General features: G+C 45.2%; 1 protein-coding gene across 2 annotated transcripts; it reads right to left on the reverse strand.

Moving 5' to 3' along the window:
• Positions 1-131: 131 nt before the first annotated feature.
• Positions 132-18,329, reverse strand: LOC135898760 (serine hydrolase-like protein). 2 transcript variants are annotated; one of them, XM_065427896.1, is made up of 3 exons: positions 18,186-18,329; positions 6,516-6,680; positions 132-3,955 (listed from the first exon to the last, which is right to left on the reverse strand). In XM_065427896.1, exons 2-3 carry the CDS (start codon positions 6,676-6,678, stop codon positions 3,207-3,209), a joined length of 912 nt encoding a protein of 303 aa, XP_065283968.1. In that variant the 5' UTR covers positions 6,679-6,680; positions 18,186-18,329; the 3' UTR covers positions 132-3,206. The 2 variants fall into 2 exon arrangements, with proteins under 2 accessions (XP_065283968.1, XP_065283969.1); XM_065427897.1 differs by lacking the exons at positions 132-3,955; positions 6,516-6,680 and adding an exon at positions 13,670-17,015.
• Between the last annotated feature and the right edge of the window lie 3,329 nt (positions 18,330-21,658).

A 21,658-nucleotide genomic window follows, 5' to 3' on the forward strand; every position in this document is an offset into this window, starting at 1 on the left:
AACAATAAAGCTGGAATAAAAAACCCCAGCTTGAGGACACCATATACCATTGAATGCTTTCAGTTGCTTCGAGTTTGCCGGTTATCGCCCAATGTTAGCCCGTAGCATACGCAATTAATTACATTCAGACAGTGGGAGTGCCAAAAAACGTTTATTAAACAAAAACACATTTGCGACGGCAACAATGATCGGCACAAAACAAAGCGCAATATATCACTGCAACAATGATCGGCACAAGACAAAGCGCGATATATCACTCCAACATGTTCCAACGACTATTCACACAGAAGTGCACACACCTTGGCAAAAATGACAGTTTCACTTTACCGAGTGCGGGCCCTCCGGGGAGAATCACAGCGTTCCGTACCTTTGACCCACCCAGATTCTATTAGCACATGTAAAAGCTGCGCATTGACTCATTTATGCTTACGTCCATTCTTCAGCTCATCCATTCACATACAGTAAAACAACTGTGCCATTTCACCGGCACGTACGTACTACCCTGTGAAGGGCATTGGGAAAAGGCGACCAAGGCAGTTACGCTTTATTTGGCCAAAGCGAAGCTCGCCGCAAAATGGCTTCATTGGAACACCCTGGTAAGGATGCCGTAAACCGTGATGCCCTTGCTGCATAGTATGCCTGGCGTCAGAATAACAAAAAAGCGTATCTGTGCGCTAACACACCTGCAATTACATATAGCTTAAATAAGAAGCAACAGCAAAACTCTGACCAAGGCAGTTACGCTTTATTTGGCCAAAGTGAAGCTCGCCGCAAAATGGCTTCATTGGAACACCCTGGTAAGGATGCCGTAAATCGTGATGCCCTTGCTGCATAGTATGCCTGGCGTCAGAATAACAAAAAAGCGTATCTGTGCGCTAACACACCTGCAATTACATATAGCTTAAATAAGAAGCAACAGCAAAACTCTACGGCAGGCAATAGCTCAATGTGACTGTGCGTTATGCCGTCCTATTAAAGGACCCTCAAGAGAAGACGCCTTCCCGTAATGTCAACCAGACGCACACACGTTGTAAAAACATGAGTTCACCACACTAGTGTTAGCACGTCAGCAGGTGCGCAATTGGACAGATTTGAAGAGTATTTTCAGTCATATCTTCGTTTTGCAAAGCTTAACAAATAAAAGCTGGCTTCAAAAGCGCGGCTATTTTGCACGATGTGTTCCAATAAACGCTTCAAATATAGAACACAAAAAGAACATGGAAGCATGACTCCACTGCACGCATTTCAAAAGCCCACTTCAGGAATGTGCAGAAATGAACGATCGGCAAATTCGACTCTGGTTTCGCTTCCATTTATAAATGCCCAAGTCAAGTACGTGCCACTAATAGTGTCACTTACAGGCTGCTATACAAATTCTGAAGTGGTTTCCAATAACTTACACACACGTATATTCACACAGTATTACTACAAATGGGAATGCTAAAGAAAGCATTCGCGTGTTAAATGTAGCCGTGTATCTGTGTGAAACGCACGAGATACATTATTACAACGCTTAAGGGACAACTTCAGTCAACAATAAATGCTAAAGTCAACAGAAAAAGTGCGCAGTGACTACAGTTTCTCATGCCTAAAATGCTATGATGTGCGTTGGACAGTGAGAGCATGACTCAAACACTAGTGTGCAATGACCCGGCTATAGGTAAAAGCACGTCCACATCCTTTTCTCAAGGACGTGAGCGAAAATATTGTGTGCGATATGCCTGCTGCGACAAAAATATGAAAGTGAAAATCCATGCTTACAAAAAAGCAATGAGGCAAAACTAAATAGCAGCAGTTGTTGAGACACATTTACATTCCAGGATATTGCGTGGACGGGTACATGAACGCCGGCCTCACAATATTATCATTGTGCAGCATTCCTCAGCAGTTTAATGTATACAATGTAGATTCGGCTTGTTGATAGCAGCCACAGAAAACTGCAGCTATACTGCCGTTTTATGGAGCCGTACACGTATAAACAGCAATACATTTTATATAGGCGGTTTCACTTCATGACTTCCTGAAGAATTTTCTCTAGAATTTTAATGTGTCCTATAAGTAACACATTCCTTGGGGTGGCACTGCTTAACAGCATATTCTTAGAATAAAAGCAGCGGTAGCTCATAATTTTGAAATGTCGGCAGCCCTTGAACTCTGAACGAACTTCATGAAGGTCTAATGTAAATATTTAAATGCCCAGACAACAGTAGCTGGACAGCAAAAAACTGTTCACTTAGCACCTCATTAAGAGTCCTATATATATTATAACTGCTCAGTATCATGAGGCGCAAGCAAAAGGAAACTAAAAAACTACTGTTCGGCCGTTGGTTTAGTTGACCCAAAAGTCTTTGCAGAAGTTAATAGAACAATATAAGTATTCTGTATTAGGAAGAAACTTGAGCCAATGTAAAACGAACGAGCTTAACTTTTCGTAACATATTTCACAAGCAAACATAGAAACATCGGCAAGGAACCTTCTGATGAATGCTGGCACCCTTGTGTTTCCAGTTCAATTTCCCTGAATGTGTTCAGAGCTAAGAATCTTCCAATTATCAAATGAAAATGTTTTCTTCACTTTTGTACTTTCTATCGCACACACCCTCGCACCGCGAACAATGCGAAAAATAAAACCACTGTCAGATACTGAAACCGTCAATGACTGATGCCTGCAAAATCCCCACGCGTTTCCAAACACAAAGTTCTTCAAAGCTCACACAGACATGTTTACGTAATTTTGCTATGCGGGAGATACCTCAGAGTGCCAACAACACAAACCCCGCAACCATTCTATAGAGTAAGTTTCAATGGCTAAGTAGAGCTTTGAACAGAACAACGCCGTCTTAAGGGACATAACGCAGAAGAGAGCATAGTGAAGTGGTTCTGCGAAAGTGGTAACAAGAATATTCGAAGCACACTGCTAAAGCGCACACTTTTCTTCAAAAGGATGTTTTTAATTAACTTCACATGTTCAATCCTTTGAAAGTGAGCCTTCACTAATTCTTAAATTTTGTCCACACACGTGCGCCAATTTTTATGCCACTTCTATGCCACGTCCCTATCTCTGCTGGTTTATCAGTCTGATCTAACACGCACCAAAAGGCCAAGCAAGCTACGTCACTATAAATTGTTAAAATTATCGCGTGAAATATTTCTCCGCCTCAAGATCTTAAAAAAAAAATTATATGTTCTCCATCTCCTACAATTTCTTACACCGACTTTACATCGGCCAAAAACTCGTTTATCAGCGGGGCCACTCTCTCGGGATGGTTGAGGTGTACGTAGTGGTTTCCCTCGACCTCAACGTGCTTGAAGCGCGGGCAGCAGCGCTTGTAAAGGGCGAAGAAGCGGTCCATGCTCTGACGCATAATGCGCTCGTCGATCTCCGACGCCGTTATCATTAGCAGGTCACAGCGGATCTTCTCCATGAGCGCGTACTGGAAATCCGCGTCCAGCAGAACCGTGCTGATGACCTTGGTCCTATGGTCCGTGCGCAAGACGAGCTTGCCTTCCTCGTTGGTGCCCGTGGCGCGGGCGACGTCCCTGGCCATTAGAATTCGCATAGTGTCCTTGTTCAGGGTGTGCAGCGTGGCTTCGTCGAGCCTCTTAAGCAGCTCTTCCTCGGTGTAACTCGGCGGCTGGTTCAGCTTGCTTTCCAAGTGAATGAAGCTGCTGATCAGCTTGCTGGTGTCTTGGGTGAGGCGTTCGCGCGGCACATGCAGAGGCGCGTACAGGTCCAGCGCGACGACGCACTGGACGCGGTCCGGGAAGAAGCTCGCGTACATCATGCCCACGGTGCAGCCGAAGCTGTGGCCCATGATGCAAAAGCGCTCCCACTTGAGCTGTTGCACGACGCGGCACACGTCCATGACGTACTCGTGGTAGCTGTAGCTGCAGCCGGCGGGCTTGTGCGACGACAGGCCGTGACCGCTCAGGTCCAGAGCGACCACAAATATCTCTGCAGAGAGACGAGACATAAGAAGAAAGGGTTCGCCGAATGCAACGTTGCTTCAGTACCTGCATGCGTTTAAATTATCGACGTATATCTCACAAAACGTAAGCAAGGTGGCGAGATTAGGCGTTATAGCGGGTCCTCATAGCTAAAGAGTCACCTGCGTGCACAGCACCGACACATTTCCACCTTTCGCGTTAAAGAAGGTAAGAACTGTGTGGAAAGACTGGAAAGCTTTCCTAGTTCAACTAGTAGTTTAAACTTTTGTTTTAAGCAGATTTCAGAGTTACACTCATGCACATGCGTTTAAATTATCGACGTATATCTCACAAAACGTAAGCAAGGTGGCGAGATTAGGCGTTATAGCGGGTCCTCATAGCTAAAGGGTCACCTGCGTGCACAGCACCGACACATTTCCACCTTTCGCGTTAAAGAAGGTAAGAACTGTGTGGAAAGACTGGAAAGCTTTCCTAGTTCAACTAGTAGTTTAAACTTTTGTTTTAAGCAGATTTCAGAGTTACACTTCGCTTGAACCGGCTTTTTTTTAACATTGAGGTAGCTTGGTCTAAAAGTGCGAAATAAAGGAGTATGTTGCTCCATTTTGCATGGACCTACACCCTCTCCCACATCTCACCAAAATTTTCGGCAGACAGCTTTCTGCAGTGCTTCTTATCGCTGATACACGGTGCAGTATTCTAAAACGAGATCACTCGCTCTTTTTCTCTCTTTGTTATTAATGCGATTAGTATTTGGGAACTTCGCTCAGCTCGTGGTATGTATCTAACCTCCTTTACATACACAATAACCCAAGTTGTCTACTAGCTTGCGCCACTAGGTATGAGTTGGCTGTTGTCTTGCCGAGCAGACAACATGTGCCTTTGGGCACGTGCCCAAATAGACAACTTGCTGCAGACTGCTGTCTCACCTAGTAGACAACTTTTGTCACTGGGTATGTACCACTGGGTATGGGCCCAGAGAGACAACTTCAGTAGTGCGTATGTATTACTTATATGTTCCCATTCCTGTAAACACCTCCATAATAGATGTGCCAAGGTGACACCAGGGGGCACTTAGCCTTAACCATAATTAAACGGCAGTGCCCCATGTGCAACAGACACCTCCGCGTCGAGCGCGGCCGCTTGATGGATGGTCATTGGAACGAATTGATAATGGGGTTTGCTACAGAGTTTCCACCGAGTATAAAGTGGGCTACAGCGATTACAAGATATACTATGTCATGGTATCGATCAGTCGGCAATGTGGTTAGCAGCGAGATTGCTGCTTGATGTGCCTGATGCTGTGGCCATAAGGTTTCGTTATTTACGGATGGCATGGGGATGATGGCATGGAAATACCATAATCATCATAATAATCATGATAACGTATCACCGATAACGTAATATCACCGATCATGATAACCATCACCGATAACACGTCCATCATAGGAAAGATTGCTGATCGCATTAACGTTGCCAATAATCTCCAAAGTATGCTTGCGACGCTAATATTTACTTTTTCTTTTTTCTGTGAAACATTACGCAAAAGGACACAACATAGTTGTATGTACCAAGACAATGCACATAATTCACAATAAGCCAGGGGCCCACACATAAGCATTTCTAAGCATACTATATTCCACCAGCATAGTATATTTCACCACAGCAAATACAAACCGCCATCGCGATAAACCTTTTTTTCTCACCTCAGCCTTTACTTGAAAGAAGAGCAATAAAACTACGTGTACAGTCAACCGGATTAGTGAATTTTCTTCAAAGTTAAGGTGTACTGTTGCATAACTGCATTACATACAATGCAATAATTGAAAGGCCATTCTATCAGTGCGAGTAAAGCTGCAGTGCCGATACTTTTAAATCAGTGGCGTAACGCACAGCGATGTGCATGCGACACTACCTCCTCCGCCTCTGGTTGGCCCCTTTGCTTCATGTTCACAATTATAGTCCCCGAAAATGCCACACCCATAAAGTAAAAGCAATATACCATCAAACCATTAGATAGGAGGTAGCTAAGCACGAAATGCTTAACACGTCATCCGTTGACCTCTACCTATCCATCAACAGCACACAGACGCGTCAAATGCAGGTGAACAACTAAACGTATTAACGTGCACCCCGCCTCCTCACCGCCATCCCACAATGTTGAATTTTCTATTCTCTTTGGCATGTCCTGCAGGCTCTATATATTGATTCTCGTTTAACTTTTTTTTTATTTCAGCAGTAAAATTGTGGTCCACTACGCCTATCGCATTACGTTTACACTGCCGGAGGCTAGTTCTTTCACATATAAGCGCCAAGAACTTCGCGAGCATCATTAAATGCAGTAGCTTGCCCTAGCAAGTTGGCACCTTGACAGCTGAGTAATTAGCCGGTCCCGAAGGCGGCAGGCTGAGGGCCTTAGAACCGACTTCGCTTAGTCAATGAACAGTGCTGAACAGTGTCCCGCTCAGCTGTCCGGGAAGTTAGCGTTAAAGAAAAAAAGGTTCCTACCGCCAGTAAGCATATATCGTGCTTAACACGACTGTTAGAGGGCACAAGAAAAGGCTGTGAACCTGGTGCGAGCAGCGGAATGAGGGTGTCGAAGGTGCCGGCGTTGTTTCTCCAGCCGTGCAGCGCCAGGACGCGGGTGGTGGCTCGCGCCTGGTCGCCCCACTGCTTGGCAGCCAGGCTGCCGTACGGGATGGTGAACTTGGTTTCCGTGCACTCGGTAGGCATGCCTGCGTGCGGACACGTGCGGGGGTGCGATAAACCAAACGTAAACGGTCTTTCGAATTCCAATATGCCATATACGCTGCAGCGATTTCATGATATGCAGGCGCCCCACAAAGTAGACGGAGGTTGACGCTGTGCTACGAGTTCACACGCGTGCATCAAATCAAGTGCGAATCAGTGAAAGTCACGAGCTCTACTGCGCTAAGTGACGGTGCTCTGGAGTGCAGAAACCGAACGCGAACAATAATTTTCCGTAACGCGAGCAAACAGGTGTAATGCAACGTCACCCTCCGTTTGCCCCCTTGTGCCAACGGGAGCACTCCGCCTCATGCAATATAATATTTCCGCGACTAAAAGCACGTGACAAGGAAAAAGATTGTGTAGAGCCCCCCGCTGGGTTCGCAGCAATGCAGGGTGATGACGCAAGTGTTCTCCAGGAGTTTCTGGGTGCCGGCTGGCGCGATACGTGTCAGGTGGTAGGACCAGGAGTTCTATCAAAAGTAATTTGGTAGCATGAATAAGTTAAAAAAGTTAAGTCACATCAGCGTGTTCGCATGCGTAAATTAAGTTACCAAATGGAAGGCCACGTTACCAAATCGACAACAATATAATTAACAACTTTAGTTCAACCTCATTACTAGAGTAATGGGCATAACTTCCTACACAAGTTAGAGAAACTCTGTTCGTCAGCTTATTGCTCGTGTTATTATGAACATTCAAATGTACTTCAGTCACGTGATTAAAGGCATGAAAACTGCTGGAAAGGACCGCAAGGTTCAATGCAATATGGAAGGTAACAATTAATTAGTACTAATTAATCGAGGCTTGCAACTACGAACGTCGCTTCTTGATATCTACTGAGTAGCCTATTGAACAAGCCCCATTATCGAGGCTCAGGCGCGCCTTTATAGAGGTTGTCCCAAACATCATGCACTAAGAGTTAAAAATAGGCAAATGGCCACGTCACTGGACAAAACAAAGGCAGTGTTGTTTGCCGTCACTTGGAGATATTGCGATCATTTCTTGCATTCCGCCTAATTACACAATTAGTTTTAAATAATTAATCAATCTCTCAAATATTATAACTAGCTGAAAAGTATCGATCAGAAAATTATTGAGAAACATGAAAAATTCCCGACACAGCTTTCTGTTGCTGAATACGTGCTACATAAAGGTGATTTTCCGAGCGCGAAAAAAGCCCGCGAATGCAAGCATGGTGCCTTGAGTGGCCAGTCGCGCGGCTATTTTCCGTAAGGTAGAAAGATTAGCGAGTTGGAAAGTATGCATACTTATTTATGAGCGCGAAAAACAACGCAAGACACAAAGTTAGAAGGACACAGCGCTCGTCCTACGCCCTTCCAACTTTCTGTCTTCCGTTGTTTTTCGCACTGTGTAATAAGTATGCAATTGTGCGTGTTTTAGCGGGCTTCCTTCACGTATTGAGCAACATAAAGCTGTATCGGGAGTTTTTCATGTTGCTCTACAATTTTCTCATTGACACTTTTCATCTAGTTATAGTATGTGACAAGCTGATTATGACTAGTTGTGTAAAGGCGGAATGAAAAAAAAAACAATCTACCTCGAAGCGACGGCAGATAACAGTACCTTGGTTGTGTCCAGCTACGTGGCATTTGCATATTGTGAAATCTTGGTGCATGATAGTTGGGACACCCTGTATATACATGCATAACTACGCAGCAGCAATCCATAGTACAATGACTGCATTGGCACTATTAACTTTTAAGCAAGCCCTATGGAACAGGCTGCGTGCACTAGAAAAATTCCATTTGCACTATAACATTCGAAACACGTTTGGGCTTGCAGCGTATAAGAGTAAAGTTAGGAGCCCATACCAACGCAGACTCCAACCTTGATATTTAGATCCCCCTCCCCCCTCCCCCCTCCCCCCCACCCCCACGCCCCATGCCCCATGCCCGAGCTTCGAGTAAATTAAACTTCTCCATAGATTTCTAGCGGCGTAAAATTTCGTCACACAGTAGTTATACCGAAACCATCAGCGAAAACCACTCCTCAATCTTCTTGATAACGGTTGCGATAACTTCCTAGACAAAAGACTCGAATTCCGATTCTCAACCATTTTCCAAAATCTATCTTTTCAGAGCTACAATAAAAGTGCATGCTCATAAATCTACTGGAAAGCCCACTTGCGAACACATTTCAATACATCTACTAGACTGTCTCAAGCACCGGTGCTCACTAAAAAAGCTTATGGGGTTGCACTTTTCTTTTTCCTTCCTTTTTTTTAACCTCTTGATACGTAATGGTTTTATCCTGTCCTGCATTTGCCTGTTCAGAGAAGAAGACGGAGCAAAATTTAGAAGGGAGGCGAGAAATCTTGTAAACATTTGCAGTGATTTGCGTCAATTCAAACAAGTAATTGTCGCCCCTCTTTTACACAGTTCGACATTGCAGCAGAAACATTCAATGCCCTGAATTTTGACATTTGAAGACCAAGGGCGAGTGCAGAGGTAATGTCACTAAGAGCGAAGACACACACATCCGCGAACATTATTGCATTAGTGTCTCAATGCTCCATTAGTAACGTATAGAACATTTTAGCCTTCCTCCATGACCACACCGACAATTAAGTCAACAGCCCCGCACACTTGCCCTAAACACTGCGTCCACGCAATGTTCACATTTCTCTCAATCAAAAGTTCAGTATATCATATTTACAGTGATGAAAGAAAAATGTAAATCCGTGAGGCCCAACTCGTGTTGGAACGGGTTAATGCGAAGCATGCGGTACGTGACGCTGAAATCACATCAGACAACATCCATATACTTCATTGCTTTGCGACGCCGCTCGACTATGTTATCATAGCCATACTACGTCACTAGAGTACGTCGTTAAAGAGAAAACACAGAACGCCATCACACACTTGAACCGCAACATACAGCAACATCACTACATACCCAGTAAACCACGGAACGTCTCTGGGACGTACGAACTGAGTGATAATGTATAATTCAATAGCCGATATCTGCTAGACGTCACAGGCACGTGCGTTTTCGCCAGAAAAGTTCACGTGGTCTGGAACATGTCAAAGAGATGGCCTATATGTTTTATCAGATGACCTATTGTGTATGTAGTAAGTACTAGGCATAGAGACCTTCTTTACGATTTTTCACGACAGAGCTATCTTAGGCTATATAGTTTCCAGCGTTTCGTGATGTGCGTAGGTAAAAAAAAAAACGATGGCGGCGTCTATACAGCTAAAATAGCTCAAGCATAAGGCAAAACCGTATGAGCGTGTGTGTCCCAGCTGCGTTTGAGGCCAGATGTGTCAAAACCTGGGATGGATCATGGTTTGAGGCGTTGCGATCTACGCAAACGACAGAGCAGTCGTTGCGTGCTATGCCTTACCGACGACGGGCGAGAGCCTTGCCGTGGAACGTGCCTACAAGAGCGACGTACATTCTGGGGACGGGATCGTTGTCGCCACCGTATACGTTCATCCCGGAACGTCAAAGAGGCACTTTGAAGACTTTACGATCGACACATTTCGGTAGATCCTCCTGGTGAACCCCAATTCCATCGTCATTGTGGGTGACTTTACCATCGATGTGTCTCGTCCCGACGGAAAGTGGTTCTTGGCTTTCCTCTTGGAAAGGTTCCGCCTTCAGTGTCACACCAAGACCTATGTCTCCACAACGCGCCATCGGTCGTGCAGAGACCTATTGCGTTCGCTAAGAGCATCTCCAGTGTCGTCACAGAAGAGCCTATGGCCGTCTATTATAGCGACCACAAAGCTATGTTACTGTGGTCACGAGACAAATTTAATTGCAAATAAACATAACAACCTGCATATTTGTACTACATTGGCTAGTTCTATTTTATTTTTTATATAGTTAGATACAACGCCGTCGGTAATCTACCTTCGCAGAGTGGAATGGCTCTGAATATGTTTTGTTCCAAACATTTGCAGTTCTCCCCTCGGAGGCATTATTTCCCAGTTTTTGAACGACAGAAATATACTTTCTAACTTATACAAATTATAAACTTAAACTATCTTATCTACTGCTCATATGTGTACCTCTACATTGTGCGTGTTCTCATACAACTTACTTTTAAATGTTTCGTTAATTCAATATGCTACTTGTGCCAGGTGGGAGGCCTAGAAGAATGAGCCCACTGCACTCCTTCGGGCGTGTATGTGTGTACATATGTGTGCACGCGATGCATCAATTCTTGCTGCGAGGGCTTCGTGCCCGTTGCATCTGTCACAGAGCTTGTACTGCGAACGTAATATCCATTACGCTAAATACTAGACGAAAGGCTCTGATATGTCGTGCAGTCACATGAGCTCGCTAGCGCCAATTGGAAAGATCTACAGGATGTTCTCAGGACTTTTGCATGCCTGGAGTGAGCATCTACTAGAGGTCACTTATGTTCAGCTGCGATAACCTTATGTTACAGTAGCCTGATCTGGATGAGATTTAGATTATCAATGGTATGTACGTGCATTGTTTGGACAAATGTATTATATATACCATATGCAAAATGTTTAAAATATCATGTTGCCAAGTAAGGAACATAAATGGTTATATGGGTCCATCGCAATCCGTCTTCTTGCCATATATATGAGTCCATCTTCTTGCCAACGGAACGCACCACCTAGGAACCACGGGGAAACTAGAGCAGCCACGCCTGCTCAATACAAGCAACTCTTGTCTACGCGCTGTTACACATATTGGCAAAGGTAAGTGATCTTGGGGGCTGTTACGAATGACTGCTATTCAAGCTTTGCATTCGGGCGCATCTGGCCCAGCTAATGGCAACTGGCGAGCGCGCACATGATGTCGCTTTGTGCGCCAAAGCGCCAGCTGTCACAAGGCAAAAAAGGCGAGAAAGTGGCGCAGGACGCACGCTACACATTAAACGCTTCAAAGAAGAGACCGGCTTTGGAATAAAGAAAGCATGTGTGCGACCGGCCACAACAGAAAAAAAAAAGCGACCGCAGCATAATGATTAGAGCATTAACACCTTCGCTTTACAGGGACACCGGGCTGCAGTGCTGGATGGCAAGAGGCTCGATTCCACCGTTGGTCACACATTATTTTCTTCTACAGCGAAGCTGTATACGGCTAGGTTCTGGAAAAGATTGCGTGCATCTACCGAGCCGTGTATTGCGAGAGTTCTCCTCTATAGACACCAAAGGCGTATTCATAGTCCGACGTTATGTGTGCGTCTGTTTACTGTTACGTCAACATCGCTAGCGACGTTATCAGTAGTTGCGTTCTGGCCGTGCGTGGGACGCGTACTGTGCGCATCGAGGAAGAGCAGCGTGCCCTCCAAGAGCGACGGCGTGAGCAGAAGCGCGAATGGGCGCGAAGGCGGCGGGAAGTCGCTAAGGCCGAGCGCACATCGGTCGGCGGGCCTGGACGTAGCCGCCTTCTGTACGATGAAGAACAGCAGCGTGCCCGTGAAGATCGCCTTCTCGAAGAGAAACGGGAATGTGCACGGCGGCGAAAGGAGACCACCGACGACAAGTGGGCCGCCAACGGCCAAGCGCATGCGCGATGCCCGTCGGGACCCCGAATACCGCGAAGAGGATAGGTTCAGCATTCAATGCTATACGCATGTCAATGTACCAACTATGCGCCATCAGCCATCTGTAGACTTGACGTTTGCTAAAAATCTGTCCGGCATCGTCGTTCAGCCCACGGCCGTCTACCATAGTGACCGTAAAGCGATGATCACTATGGTAACAAAATAAAAGACGGTAGAATTACGAAGTCACGTGTATGTGCCTTTATTCAATCAATACTGTAAACCCTATACACAGCCTCGCTGGTCATTCAATTTCGCAGAGTGGAATGGCACTGTTATCTTGTTTTCTTTTTTTTTTATTGAAGCGAGGCGAGACAAGAACATACCTAGCTACCGCAAAGTAGGGATGTCCAAATAGTCACTTTTTAAGACTGAATCGCATAGGAATCGAATAGTGCCAGAAGAGAATCGAACAGTTTTCGAATAACGAAGAGCCTATCCCAACCAGTCAACTAATATAACACGATGTTGAGATCCTAGTATTCTTAATTTTAGCAAGTTTCCGTCATTCATAGTATCTTATAAAGCGCTGTTTATTTAAAGCACAAATGGAGCATTAGGAGCAAACAAGTAGTTCCTTCGCATGCTTCGACTCTTCAGCTTATAAAGCATGGCTACCTAAGTGACCTATAGACTGCTCCAAAAGGCAAGTTCTATTTATGTCTATACCATGCCAACGGGGTTAAAAAATTACGATACTTTTTTTGTTCCAACTTTATGTTATTGGGCGTAGTGAACGTTTTGAAATATTCGGATAGTGTTCGAAAAATATTCCCGTTTACGAAAAGTGACTATTGAATTCGATATTCGAAATTTTCCGATATTCGCACACCCCAACCACAATGCGCCTACAGTGAGCCAAGCCAAAATATGGTTGACATTAAAATAAAAACGGAAATACGCAACATGAAGACAAGACGAACGCTGAACCTCCACCTTGTTGCAAGTTCTGTCTTCAACGTGTTGCTTTTTTTCGCCTTTGTATGATTTTCTTTTTAATAGCACTGCAAACGTGCGAAATACTGAAACCAACTACCCATCCCCTTTATTCTTTGGCTCACTATGCCACGCGTTTCCCTGCTTTTAGGGAATGGTTTGTGGACAATTTCAAGCACTAAGAAACGCCGTCATTTCGAGCCATTGCGAGCCTCGATACCGCTGAAGTGCACTGTCTATAGCAACTTCACCTGCATAAAAATAGTTTCCATCACTTGTACACCTTTATATCGGCTCAAGCTAGGAACTAGATGAATGGGCGACAAGGAAGTCCTTCACGCAGGTGAAGCACACGTAGTGTTTTCTGCAAGAACGAAGGCGGTGCTCGCGCGGCTTAAATTTGAAGACAGAGACGTCCGTGCAAGACCACAGAACATGGATGGAATTTACCTGGTGACAGCAACAAAGTGACAAACGCATGGGTGCAAACAAAATATTCATTTATTGCTGTTTTCCCCGGAATGTTACAGAGAAGCACCATAACCATCCACACCGGTATATTACGTGATCAATTATTACCTGAATAAGACTATCAATTGGCGCAAGAAATCCAGCGAGGCGCACAAGGAAACGTAGCAAGAGCGACGAGGCTTAGCAATTGTGAACGGCGATTGCTTATGTGACCAAAACTCAAGTGGGTTAAAGAGCCCAGCAAGCTCACAAGGATGAAGACCCGTTGAGCTTAGTGTGTAAATATGTGCCAAGGGTTGAGCATGAAGCAGTGTCCATGTCAGCACACTTTTGCAGTTATGCAAGCACGACGACCTTTCTTTCCTTTTTTTTTTTTCTAGCGTGGGGCTCATCAGCCCGAAGCCAGCCAGTTTCCAGTAGACTCACGTGGCAGCACCCCGTACACGCCACCCATGTCGCGAGCAGTCCCCCAAACAGCATTCTCCACCCCCCACCCCCCTAAACGAATTGCTGCGTACACACACACATGCGAACATGTACGCACGTCTTTCCGGAACTGTAACGGATTACCATGAAATGGGGAAGAGGCTGCTAACGCATCTCCTCCGTTAAGTACACAATTTCTCGTCGCTCTCGGGCACCTTTGTCCGAAGTTCACTTCGATAGATACTAAACCAACGTCTAATGAACGGTCCCAGGTGTGACATCCGACAAAGATTATCTCTACTGATTCTGAGGACACTTGCCGAAAACTCCTGCAATAAAGTTACTTGTCCCGACAAAAACAAACCTAAGCACCTCAAGCACACAAGCACCTCCACAAGCACCTAAGCTACTTCGTGGACATAGGTAGATTCCATGCCGCGCTGGAATGATGGGTAGCGAAAGGGCGAACCTGCTCGCCCGAGACACGCTTTGACCGGCACAACCCACTATACACCAAATATAGGTGTTTTAAACCTACAGCACTGCGGACATGCAAGAAATGCATTCCTCCGCCTGGCCCCTTAACTGAGCTGTCGTTAAGGCACAGTTACGCATAAAAGCCCCCAAAAGACGTGTTACTCACTCCTGCGCGCATTCATCTAATTATTAACTTTATCACCGGCAACCTTCAGCAACGCAGCCACTGTGGAGGTCATCCCTGTACCACGTACAATAACCCTCCACTTGTGTAATAGATGCCTAGTTTCTTCCGTAATATACTGTATATATACCGCTACTGAGGCGATCTGCCAAAGCAGCAGAGGAAGACAGTCGTATTAGCTTAGCAGCACTTCACCATATCACAGGTAAAACGTACATCAGCATGTGCACTACACGCAGATCTATTACTGTGCCGCATCTGAAAATGCAGCTTAATAATGCGTACAGATTAATAACGCGCATCATTCTCCGAGATAAATGTCAACAACGCACACTTTGCCGCAATAACAACAATACGAGAAATATTAAAGTTTTCAGGTACGTGTGACACTGAGCGAGGAACATATCTTTTTGTGACGAAATCCATCAATGTACAGTAATGCTTCTACTGCAGGACATATGTGTTGCACAACAAATAGACGTAATAAGCCGATTCAGCAGTCGAATACAAAGGCAGGCGTAGAGGCCAAACTCTCAAACATGACATCGGGCGCAGACCTTGTACCAAGCTTCACGAAGAATGTCCGCTAAACGTGACCATTATACTGAGTAGTGTGTTCATGAGATAGCAGAAAAGGATAGCATGAAGCTGGTCACTTTGCGTACACAAACTTAATTCACTTCGCAACCACATTGCTCACGCTAACTCTGGGCTCGTAGAGATCACGGTGAGCACAACATGCATTTCAGTATAACCACTGGAAAGTCACATGACAATATTTTAGTCAATGTGAATTGCTGACACCTAATTTCAGATGCCCGTTAGCGCCGGCATACAACACTTCAATGCGATGTTTGCGCTGTATGCATGACATAATAGCAGAGTCAGTATTTTTGAGTAAGACTGCTTGTAACAACATAAACGAGCCACCCAGAAAGATCATTATGTAAACAACAAACAACCTCAGCAACAATGCCCTCTCAAGAGAGAATATTTGATCATGCATACTGCCGAGTCAACTATGCAGTCTATGGGACCCTCAAATTGTCTATGCATAAAGATCAAAGTAAAAAAATATATTGCATTATACGCTATGCTGCATCATACTGTTATGTATTTCGACGTTGCGGCTGAGCTAAACTAAACTAAACGGAATTCGTCGCATATCTACCACGTTACGCCACACACGACGGTGCCACTGGTGTCCAAGCGTAAACAGATGCATGAAAGCGATTGCAATAAATCGACAATGGTAAGGGTTTTCTTCTTTTTTTTCTTTACAGGCGCGCTTTTCCGACTGCAGGCTGGCAAAGGAAGCGGTTAATTGCTGGCGCCAGAAGCTCAGGTTGGTTCAGATGAACGTAGTGGCCGCCTTCCAATTCTATGTACTCAAACCTTTTACAGTGTTTCTTGTATGCCATCCTAAACTCCGCCTCCAAATCCTTGAGTTGCTGAACCGAAGTACCGTCAGTGACGCGGAAGATGAGCATGTCTCCTTTGAACCGAGATACGAGGGCTTTTTGCGTCTCTAGCGGCAGGACGAACGTCCTACTGGTTTTAGCTCGTATGTCCCTTTTCAGCACAAATCCGCATTCCACTGCTCGAGCGCCTCGGCTTAGCAGAATTTTCTTGGACCTCTCACTCAGCTGTCCGGGACTGGCGCTTTCGAGCCGTTCTAACAAGTCGTCCATGCTGTACACCGGAGAGGGGTTCTTTGTCAGCGGTTCGAGCTGTAGAAACTTGTTGATGCCATGCGTGAGCGTCGAAGTGAGGTACGAGTCGACGATCAGCGTCGGTATGACGACGTCTAGAGCGACCACAGACAAGACACGATCCGGGAAGATGCCAGCGAACGTCATGGCCACCGCGCCACCCATGCTGTGTCCCACGATGCAGAACCGATGCCACTGCAGGTAGTCCACGGCGCGGCGGACGTCGATGACGTATTCAAGCACGTTGTAGTGGCAACCAGGAGGTCTGTGCGATGAGTCGCCATGGCCCGCAAAGTCGAGCGCGACGACCCTCAAGGAGGAATCCAAAAGGGAACACAGCGTGTCGAATGTGGCAGCACTATCTAGCCATCCGTGCAAAGCGAGGACGGGTTTGCCGTCAGCGGGACCCCAGGCTTTCGCAGCCAGATAACCAAAGGGGACTTCTATGCGCAGCTCGACGGGATCCATGTCCTCAACTTCAGTATCTGTTTTTATAGTAGTTATTCACTTCCCCATCAACTTTTCCCAACGGCTCCAACGGAGGGGTTCTGCAGGAGACCTGCAATGGAAGCATCGCATTCTGTAGTTTTCCTGTAATTTGGGGATTTTACTCACAAGGAGGTCAAATTCGTACATATCGGCTTTAAATAACTGATTGCGTCACCATTTATGTACAATGCTTACTGCCGTGCTTTCGATGGCGTGTGCTTAACGGAAGAATGCGTTGCTTCCACAAGATCCCCGAGCAGCTCAACAGTGTACCTAACGCTTTCTTACTCGAAATGCTCGAGGTTCAGGAAGCAAGCTATACGCACGGCTTCTTCTTGATATACAATGACAAATCTACAGATAATCACGCATCGGAGGGAAACCCTGACATTCCTTTATGAATTGCTTGCCGGTAGCTTGATATATCGGCTTTGAAATTGCAAATCCGTCCGCGCCATGTAGACATAAGAACACCTCCCCCTCCCACATTTCTTTTTTTTTTTCTTACGCGTAGTGTGTCAACGCAAGACTGGTCTAGAACATGATTTTTTATAACAATGGAGCTGCAAAACATTTTCTTAAGCTTCAGATCACATTCATTATGGGCTAAAAGTAGCTGTTATTACAGAGGAAAAAATATCAAGTACTGCCAAGTGCACACGCTCCCCGGCATTAGTTCCACAAATTATAACGGCGGTACGCCGTTGTCACACACCTGGTTAAACACACGCTTAGCAGGAACATAATTTAATCCCCCCTGCTTCAACGTCGTATTAGTCGATCGTTTCCGGTTGTATGCAGTAAGCAAAACATACGTGCCGAACGGTTAAACCGAAGCCACCCGAGTTGAAATTGCCGCCACATAGCGCCACGAACTCCGCACCGCCATCTGTGGTCAGATAAGGTAGGCGTTGACGAACAATCCAACGCTTCCAACACCAGGTGGCATGCGCTTCCCAGTTACGTAAGCATTGCAAACGTATTGCCCATGTATAACACATTTAAGGAACATTAGGATCATTTCACACCTCTAAGTGGCTCGGAACGACAGTAACACGCAAAGTACAGGGCTAGACACTGACACACTTAACGTAACACAGATAGGAATGCCAAAAACTAATAACGCTACGCACGCGACGCACCGCTGCAGCATCATTTCATTCATCGCGCAACTACGATCCGCAGAACCACCGCTGTCGCTCACAGAAAAAAGAACGTCGAAACGCTGTACCGTACTTACTGGGCGTTTTCAGAATGTCTTCGCAAACGCAGCAGGAAGGGACGCTGTGGCAGACAAATTTAAGTTTCCTCTGGCCTTCGCAACCGCCCGGCCTTCGAGTTTTCCTGCACAATGTGCACAGACTGCAATCGAGATTCTGCTAACCTTGAACGGCGCGGCAGAGGCGGCATCTATTGAATGATCTTTGCACCAAACGAAGGGCGCGTACGTGAATACTTTTCCCGCGCTGTTTTGAAGTAAGCGGCGCATTTACTTTACGTCATTTCGCTTTACTGTAGAGAGAGAGAGAAACGAAGAGGGAAACGTAGTGAGGCTCACCAAGGATGTGCCCGGTTGGCTAACCTACACTTCGCGAGGGGGAAAAGGGAAGAACAGATAAGGAGAGAAAAGAAAAATTACAGTCCTTCACAGTCAGCCGCAGAGGAATCTCCACTGTCACAAGCGTTCATTTAATCCACTGACCTTCAAGAAGCTCAGAGGTGCTTTTGTGACTTTTTGCATAATGCATAGGCCATGGCCCAAGGATATTTTCTTCTAAGAGCGCTGTATTATCTAGCAGGTTGAGTTTCGCTTGTAATGTACGTCGTTGAGTGTCAAAGGATGGGCAGTGAGACAGACGGGGCTAAAGAGTTTCATCGCACCCCCACAAATTGCGTGCCGCACAGTTGGCCATTCCTATCAGGAATGAATAGGAATTTGTAAATGCGTCGCCCAGCCACATGCGACACAGTAAAGTTGTACAGAGTCGCAAGTTAGGGTCGAGAGAGTGCAAGCATGAGTTGGTGAAACCCGGCAAATTCCATCGTAAAAGGGTGATGTGGCGCCCAAGTGATTGAAGTTGTCGCGCAGCGTCAGTTCTTGAAAGTGGTATGGGAACCCGCTGATGTCTTTGGTGAGCCGAACGCGTAGCTTCGCCTGCGCTGATATTGCCGACAATTCCGCAATGGCTTGGCAACCATTAAAATACAATGCCGTGGCCTTTCTCGAGCGCGTGATGATGAGCGTGCCTTATTTCGTACGCTAGCTGCTCGTGTAATCCATGACGTAGGGCAAACTGCAGAGTTTGTAGGGATGCTTTGGAATCGCAGAAGATGGCCCAACGATTTGATGGCTGCTGGAGCACGTACTTGAGTGCACCTGAAGAGCCGCAAGTTCTGCTGATGTCGACGCAGTATTGTGCCAATATTTCAACTGCAAAGACACGGCGTCCGATGGAACAACTACTTCTCCGGTAGAGCTGTTGGAATTGGTGGAACCGTCCGTGTAAATGTGTGTGCGGTCAAAATAACACTCGTTGAGGAGAAGCAGAGATAACTGCTTCAGGGCTAGCCGTGACAAGTCTGCCTTCTTAGCATTCCCAGGAATTGAGGGGCACATGTGAATTTGCCGGAGACACCACAATGCCGATGTTGGGCGTTTCTGAGGCTTGAAGCCAGATGATATCGAGTCGTGGTATCTAGTCACGATACCACAGAATGTAGCCTGTCGTCTTCGCTTTACTGTAACGTAAGATAAACTCAAGACGGTGCCCTGAACATTTTAAATTGCTTTCATGATAGCTTCGTAGCAACGTAGCAACATAATACTTCCAACTTATTACTCCCTTTACCTATTCTCTCTCTCTCTCTCTCTTTATTTTTTTTTACTGGTTAAAAGGAACGTGGAAGTCCACAAGACACTTCAAAATGCTGCGAAGTACCAAAGCACCCTAAATAATATATAATGTTCAAATTGCACCCCAATGACGGCTCTCTCTAAGTAATTCCCTGAATAATCTGTGGCAAAGAGCAACAAAATAACGTAATTCTATGTATTGCTGCAATCGCGGCTGGCAGTAGCGGCACTGCTGTGATCACAGATGTGAATTAGTTTGTTTCCTTTCTATATTCCTTTTTTTTGCGAATGTGTATAATGGTAGAAATGCATGAGCCCCTGATGCTTCAATATTATGTTGAGCCTGCATTTTGCACTCCATACTCTTAGCTCCAGTTGCTCCTGTTGAAGTTGGACTCATCAACAAGAACCGCGATAACGTTTCTACTACGGTGGATCGGATGGGTGCTGTACCACTTGAACATTTACAACACTTATTTCTTTCACACTTACGCATATACCTAATTGCATGCTGCAAAATGGCGCATTTCCCTTGAACATAAAAATACCTTATCTGTTCAATTTATAAAGGTGGAGGTAAATCCTAACTATCGAACGACCGGCCCATATCGGTCCTACCGGCGCTCTCTAGAGTTTTCGAAGGAGTTATACCGGGTGTTTCAGCGAACACTTTCAAAATTTTTAGTGGTTGCCTGTGGCAGATAGCAGAATTTTAGTTCACGAGCTGGCTTAATCGAAGAGGCCGACATCACATGCCCAAAAAATTGAAATGCATAATCGACCAATTAACAAAAATTCACTAATTACATTTTTGACTAGTTACCTTATGGCGCAAATTTCAATTTACAAATTCTAGCCGTGTATTCGCAAGGCATATCCACTTGGTACGAATTTTCAGGGTGACAGCAGTATTTAGATAATAATTCCCGACCTTAGCGGTGAAATGCACTGGCGTTCCAGTTACTTAACAAAACGTCGTTTTACGCATTCAAGCACGAAAGTAACTGGAACGGCAATGCATTTCTTCGCGAAGTTCGGGAATTAATATCTCAAAACTGGTGTCACCCTGAGAATTTTCACCAATTGGATCCGCCTTGCGAACTCCTTGGTTATAATTTGTAGATTGCAATATTAACCATGAGGCAATTATTTAAGAACATAATTAGTGAATTTTTGTTATTTAGTCGATCAGCATATTAATATTTATGCAAGTAGTGCCCACCATTTCGAGTAGACCACATCATGAATTGGAAAGGTGCTGTCTGCCACAGGCAACCTTCAAGATTTTGTTAAAGTGTTCGCTGAAACACCCTGTGTATACAAGACGTGATTGTTTCTTTAGAATGAACAATATCATTACCGATGCACAGTATGGGTTCCTAAAGCATAAATCTATAAAAAGGCACTGCTGCTTACAAAAGATAAAATACCCACGGATATAGAAAATACATTATGCAACACATGTCTTCTTATCGATTTGAAGAAAGGAATGTGACACGATTAAACATGATATATGATTGGATAAACTAGGTGATCTTGGGAAATACAAAATAGCTTTAACGTTATTAAAATGACCTAAGTGTTAGGAAACAGTTCGCCCAGATTAGTAATGAAGCTTCAGCGTCCGCTGTCATTAATTATGGCATGCAGCATGGCTCAATCTTAGTCCCACTTCTATTCATAGCATATATTAACAATCTTTGCTTCACACCACAGTCGCCTAAATTAATTACGTGCGCCGATGGCACTAATGTACTTTCGACAGGTAAATCGCTTGTCCAACTCGAGTCCGAGGTAAACAATTATTTGTATAAATTTGGAATTTGGTTACAACCGAACAAACTGGCACTTGATGTTGC

Source organism: Dermacentor albipictus, chromosome 3, assembly GCF_038994185.2.
Source record: "Dermacentor albipictus isolate Rhodes 1998 colony chromosome 3, USDA_Dalb.pri_finalv2, whole genome shotgun sequence".
Classification (NCBI taxonomy): domain Eukaryota; kingdom Metazoa; phylum Arthropoda; class Arachnida; order Ixodida; family Ixodidae; genus Dermacentor; species Dermacentor albipictus.

Bases quoted from the DNA above. Each gene is read 5' to 3' on its own strand.
- LOC135898760 (XM_065427896.1), bottom strand. From the start codon at position 6,678: ATGCCTACCGAGTGCACGGAAACCAAGTTCACCATCCCGTACGGCAGC. The intron at 3,956-6,515 runs GTTCACAGCCTT...GTCTCTCTGCAG, and splicing joins CATTCCGCTGCTCGCACCAG to AGATATTTGTGGTCGCTCTG.